General features: G+C 40.2%; 1 protein-coding gene across 3 annotated transcripts in view; it reads left to right on the plus strand.

The window, feature by feature from the left end:
* CSDE1 (cold shock domain containing E1) overlaps positions 1-5700 on the plus strand; it is a 36791-nt gene extending 31091 nt beyond the window's left edge. For all 3 annotated transcript variants that reach the window (XM_060139261.1, XM_060139262.1, XM_060139263.1), the window contains 4 exons: positions 2110-2288; positions 3150-3313; positions 3878-4010; positions 4381-5700. In XM_060139261.1, the coding sequence (XP_059995244.1) occupies positions 2110-2288; positions 3150-3313; positions 3878-4010; positions 4381-4428 (524 nt within the window). In that variant the 3' untranslated portion in view covers positions 4429-5700. The remainder of the gene's footprint in view (positions 1-2109; positions 2289-3149; positions 3314-3877; positions 4011-4380) is intronic.
* The last annotated feature ends 129 nt before the right edge of the window (positions 5701-5829 follow it).

Below are 5829 nucleotides of genomic sequence, written 5' to 3' on the forward strand. Positions count from 1 at the left end.
ACAAAGGGAATAAATCTTGTGTCATCTAGGAGTCATAGGAGAACATAAAGTGGGGAAGAGAAGGTCATTTGAGAGAAGGAAGTGAGCCTTGATGAACATGTTCCTTTACTACATGAGGTTCTTAGAAATTCCTGTTTTTAATAGAATCAGTACCCTAATACACACATCTCCAAATATGAATTGACTTTGTAGCAAGTCAGTCTTAAACTAATGCCATGGTGACACCATATCCTTAAAAGGGCCACGAGGGTATGGGCAACTAACTTAAACTCGTGAGGAAATATCAAAGTGCCCCATTTCCTCCTCTGTATCATGCACCCTTTTATTTACTTTTGCATTCCCACCCCCCAATCCACTTAATTCTTCAACACTGGCTATTTGATAGTCTAAAAGCAAGGTTTTGTGGAAAAGGAAACTTCCCTGAAATCTCTAAGCCTAGAGTTTTCTGCGACTAGAAAGGTCACTTTTCCCCACTTGGTGGTGAGAACAGCTCTTTTATTTAGGAATACAGCTAACCCAATATAAGACCATGGGTTTTAGAGCCGGACAGACCTAGATCTGAATACCAGCTCTTCCACTTCTAGCTATACAACCTAAGTCAAATTAATTAAGTCTTTACTAGCTTAGTTTCTTCGGGGTTTTTTTTTTTTTTGGTTTTTTTTTTTTTTTTTTTTAATTTATCTTATTTTTGGCTGCTTTGGGTCTTCATTGTTGCACGCGGGCTTTCTCTAGAGGAGGCAAGCGGGGGCTACTCTTCATTCGGTGCACGAGCTTCTCATAGTGGTGGCTTCTCTTTGAGGAGCATGGGCTCTAGGCACGTGGGCTTCAGTAGTTGCGGCTCACGGGCTCTAGAGCGCAGGCTCAGTAGTTGTGGCACATGGGCTTAGTTGTTCCATGGCATGTGGAATCTTCCCGGACCAGGGCTTGAACTCGTGTCCCCTACATTGGCAGGTGGATTCTTAACCACTGTGCCACCAGGGAAGCCCCAGTTTCTTCATTTTTAAAATGAGGATAATATCTTCACCCTCAGAATATTCTATAAAGATTAAATATGCATCAGTATAAGTGTTTAATAGTGGTTACTGCTAGTACCACTAAGTCAGACTAGCTGTCTTTAGTATTTCTGCATGACTTGATCTATTGGAAATCTCAAAGTTTTTAGTTCCCGTAACTTTGAGAAGAAAATCTTCACTTACCCCCTATAATCATCAAGAGAACGGTTAAAAGCATTCCCAGTTTTGAAGCTTCGTCTTCCATCTAACGTTTTTCCCCTCTTTTCCACCTTCGTTGATTCAGTGAATTCACCATCCAGGGGAACTGATAGGCATCTGGATGGACTCTTTGGCCTGGTTTTTATCCATAGCCTGCACTGACCTCCAGCCAACTTTTTACTCTGGGGCAGAGCTCAGCAAATAAGATAGCTTGTTTTTATAAATAAAGTTTTGTTGAAACACAACCAAGACGGTTTACATACTGTCTTTGATTGCTTTCTCACTGCAACAGCAAAGTTGAGTCATCATGACAGAGACAGGATCCTACAAGACTAAAATATTTACTATCTAGCCCTTTAAGAAAAAGTGTGATGGGCCCTGATCTAGAAGAAAGGTAACTGTAGGTTTGAGGGAGCCACAATCAGAACAAAGAAAGGAAGTGGAATGCCAAGAAATGATTTATCTATTTTGCGTTTTTGCCTATGCCTGGCTTGTTTAATGCCCAGTCGGGTATGGATCAGAAATGTTTTTGACTGGCTCATATTGTGAACTTGGGAAGAAGATAATCCAGTGGATCATGTTAGCAACCCATAGAGCTTTAAAAGCTGAAAGGTAATGAGATTGTGAGTGCTAGTGTTTTTTTTTTTTTCCCCCATAAATGTGGTTTAAAACTGTTCATTAGCTAGTAAGGTGATAATGAGTTACAAGTTCTCATTTGTTTTTGTGGTAGTATTTAGCTTTCAGGATTTTATTGGAGCTTTAAAGTAGAATTTCTTAGGTATAAAAAAAATCTTCCTAGTGAATATATTTTTAGCAAATTAAAAATTCATTAGGACCATCAGCAGAGGGCTGTCGTGAAATATTAGCTTTTAGACTTTGTACCTGTTTCTCCTTACAGGGGATATGAAAGGTGAGGTCTATCCATTTGGCATAGTTGGGATGGCCAACAAAGGGGATTGCCTACAGAAAGGGGAGAGCGTCAAGTTCCAGTTGTGTGTCTTGGGCCAAAATGCACAGACTATGGCCTACAACATCACACCCCTGCGTAGGGCCACAGTGGAGTGTGTGAAAGATCAGGTAAGTGGTTATATCTCTTGATCTGAATTTGATCCTTTTATGAGTTGGTAACCAAATAGTAACCAAAACCTTGAAACTTTTTCAGCCCGGGGGAACCATCAACATTCATTTGGTTTTTATTTCCACTTTACCCCCCTTTTCAGTGATTTGAAGTAGCTTATTAAAAACACAGAGAAAACCACATGGAAAGAAAAAACGGCAATAGTAGCAAAAGGAAAGTAAGAATAGTATTAATAGCTAACACAATGGGGAAAATAAGTTTGGAGTGAGATTTCCAGGATAGAAAGACTATAATGTTTTTCATACTTGAGCTTAGAGCTTCTTTTACAGACCACACAAAGAAAGAAACCATGTGTAGAAGTGTTCATAAAATAAGCTTCGGGCAAACAAAACTATTCCTGGTACTTAAATCTCAAGGAAATCTCTCTGAGTCCTCAGAGAGGACATTTTTTGGTATCAGTACAGTGACTAACATTTTGTATGGCTGTTTCTAATAATACCATAACCCAGCTTAATAATTTTGGAAGGTATCAAAACAATGCATATGTTCAAGTAACAGCTTCCTAATGATTTTGCTTAATTCAAAAGCGTAGTTCATACAATATATGTAGGCACAAGGTAACCTTTCTTTGTTTCTCAGGCTATGATAGAGTGGATGGCAGTGGTTTCAAAGATACATTTCTTCCCTGACAAGTTTTGCAGACCCATATGCTGTTGTTATAGCCCAGGCAGCGAGCATCAGCACTGACACCACATTTTATAAACCCCACTAGCTAGGGGCAAATTGTGCTTCATTCAAAGTGAGTTTCTTTTCCCTGCTGTGTGGTATGTCTTTTTTATGCTGTCTTTTTAAAATTTCAGTTTGGCTTCATTAACTATGAAGTAGGAGATAGCAAGAAGCTCTTTTTCCATGTGAAAGAAGTTCAGGATGGCATTGAGCTACAGGCAGGAGATGAGGTGGAATTCTCAGTGATTTTTAATCAGCGCACTGGCAAGTGCAGTGCTTGTAATGTTTGGCGAGTCTGGTGAGTTGTTTGTTGTTGTTGATTAGTAACCTCCCTGGACTGTCTCTTTCGTAATCTCTGCTTTATCATATTTTTTCACTTTTCCATCACTGCTTTTTTTTTAATCCTCTTCTGCCACTTTCTGGTTATTTCTTCATTGTCTAAATTTTGTAGTTTAGCATTTCTGGCACTATGTTTTTGTTTTGTTTTAATAACAAAATAGCATGAGAGGAGCTGGAAGTCTCTGGAAATATTTCTTCATATTTTCCTTTTCTAATGTTTTTCCATACCTGCTACATTGTTTTATGTGTCTGTGGAACTGGTTTTCTGGTTGCAGACCGGTCTCGGGATGACCCTCACCCAAATGATTCTTCCAGCTCCTAAGCAGTAATAAACATTGAGTTCAGAATAAAAACATAAACTTGTCTGCCCTGTCTTGCTAGTTAGTTAGTTGGCTAGGTGAGGCAAGAGTCTCCCCTCATTAAAACTGAGTCATTTGGGTAGTTAGGTAGAAGACACACTACTCTGCATGTACTTTTCTTCCCATCAAGTGTTGCTGCTTCTCACCTATTGACTTTGTTACAGCGAGGGCCCCAAGGCTGTTGCAGCTCCACGACCTGATAGGTTGGTCAATCGCTTGAAGAACATCACCCTGGATGATGCCAGTGCTCCTCGCCTAATGGTTCTTCGTCAGCCAAGGGGACCAGATAACTCAATGGTATGAGGGCATACAAGGTTTTGGGCGGATGGGGGCAACTGATAGACCAGCATACTACTTGAGGACCTATTTTAGCAGAACTCAAAGAGCTTGCTTTTTACCAAGGTGCTTCAGTATTGCTGTCATAACTAGTTAGCATCCCTGCACATTGGTTCAGCCCCTAACGTAATGGTTGCTTACAGTAAGAGGAACATTTCTTGGTGTTCCTGATACTTTGAACATAGTTTAGGAAGGCTTACTATAGATTTCCTCCTCTGCAAAAGAATTGGTGGTGATTGAGAGTAATGCTTTGGTAGTCCCTTTTGGAATTGTGAATGTACAATGATTGTCATACACCCAGGTCATTAACTGCAATTTTATTTCCTCACAGGGATTTGGTGCCGAAAGAAAGATCCGTCAAGCTGGTGTCATTGACTAACCACATCCACAAAGCACATCATTAATCCACTACGATCAAGTTGGGGGGATTCTGGTGAAGGGTTCTGAATATCTCCCTCTTCATCCCTCCCAAAATCTGGAATACTTATTCTATTGAGCTGTTACACCAGTTTTAACACCTTCCTCGTGTTATGTTTAAAAAAATAAATAAATTTAAGAAAACCATTTTAAAATTATGCACAGTTGCAGCCTGGAAAACTTAAGGTGGCGCCTTATAGAATCAATTTTAGGAGCTTTATTTGGTGCATTTAACGCAACTGGTAATTGCAAAATCCACTTCTGCCTGTGTAAGTGAAAAATATAGACTGTTACCTTGTTGGCCCTATGAAATTCTGCACTTGATACTTAGTATATATACTCTACCTTCATTACTTTTGGCAAGATGTTCTGCCTTAGCACTCAGTTGCATTCTTTTTCCTTTTCTTTTCTGTTCATTATGCTTTAATTCTGAGGACCATATGATGGTAGAATATATTAAAAATTACAAAAATTTGTATAGGCAAACCAGTTCTTTAAGTTGATGGCCAAATGTTAAAATGTTATTTTTCATACCATTTATAATCTTATCACAGTCCACTTAATGAAGTTTGGTTAGATTTCAGTGAAAATTATCTTCCAGGGTAGTTCCCCCCCCCCCCCGCCCCGGATGGGGGTTGTAACTTTACCACAATTAGTATATATGGTGCAGAATTTCATGCAAATGAGGTGTGCCAGCAGTGTGATAATTTAAACGTATTTAAAGAAAAACAAAAGGATGAATGCACAAACTTGCTGCTGCTTAGATCACTGCAGCTTCTAGGACCCAGTTTCTTTTACTGATTTCAAAACAAAACAAAAACAAACAAAAAATAATAAAAAAGTTGTGCCTGAAATGAATCTTGTTTTTTTTATAAGTAGCCGCCTGGTTCCTGTGTCCTGTAAAAAGTACAGGCACTTGACCCTTGATGTAGCTTCTGTTCGGCTTTATATCATGGGAAAGGATTGGTCTGATTTCTTGGCCCTCAACTTGAATTGGACACGTACAGGGTCCCTGGCCAGTGGACTGAAGGCTTTGTCTAAGATGACAAGGGTCAGCTCAGGGGATGTGGGGGAGGGTGTTTTATCTTCCCCGTTGTCGTTTGAGGTTTTGATCTTCTCTGGGTAAAGAGGCCATTTATCTTTGTAAACACGTTAACACTTTTGCTTTCTCCAGTTTTCTGTTAATGGCGAAAGAATGGAAGCGAATAAAGTTTTACTGATTTTTGAGACACTAGCACCTAGCGCTTTCATTATTAAAACGTCCTGTATGGGAGGGGCGGGTCTGGGTGCGGCCTGCCGCGTGACTCCTGGGTCGGAGGCCCACGTGGCCGGGGCGGGGACTCCGGCGCCTGGGGCGCCGACT

Source organism: Lagenorhynchus albirostris, chromosome 2 (genome assembly GCF_949774975.1).
Source record: "Lagenorhynchus albirostris chromosome 2, mLagAlb1.1, whole genome shotgun sequence".
In the NCBI taxonomy this organism is placed as follows: domain Eukaryota; kingdom Metazoa; phylum Chordata; class Mammalia; order Artiodactyla; family Delphinidae; genus Lagenorhynchus; species Lagenorhynchus albirostris.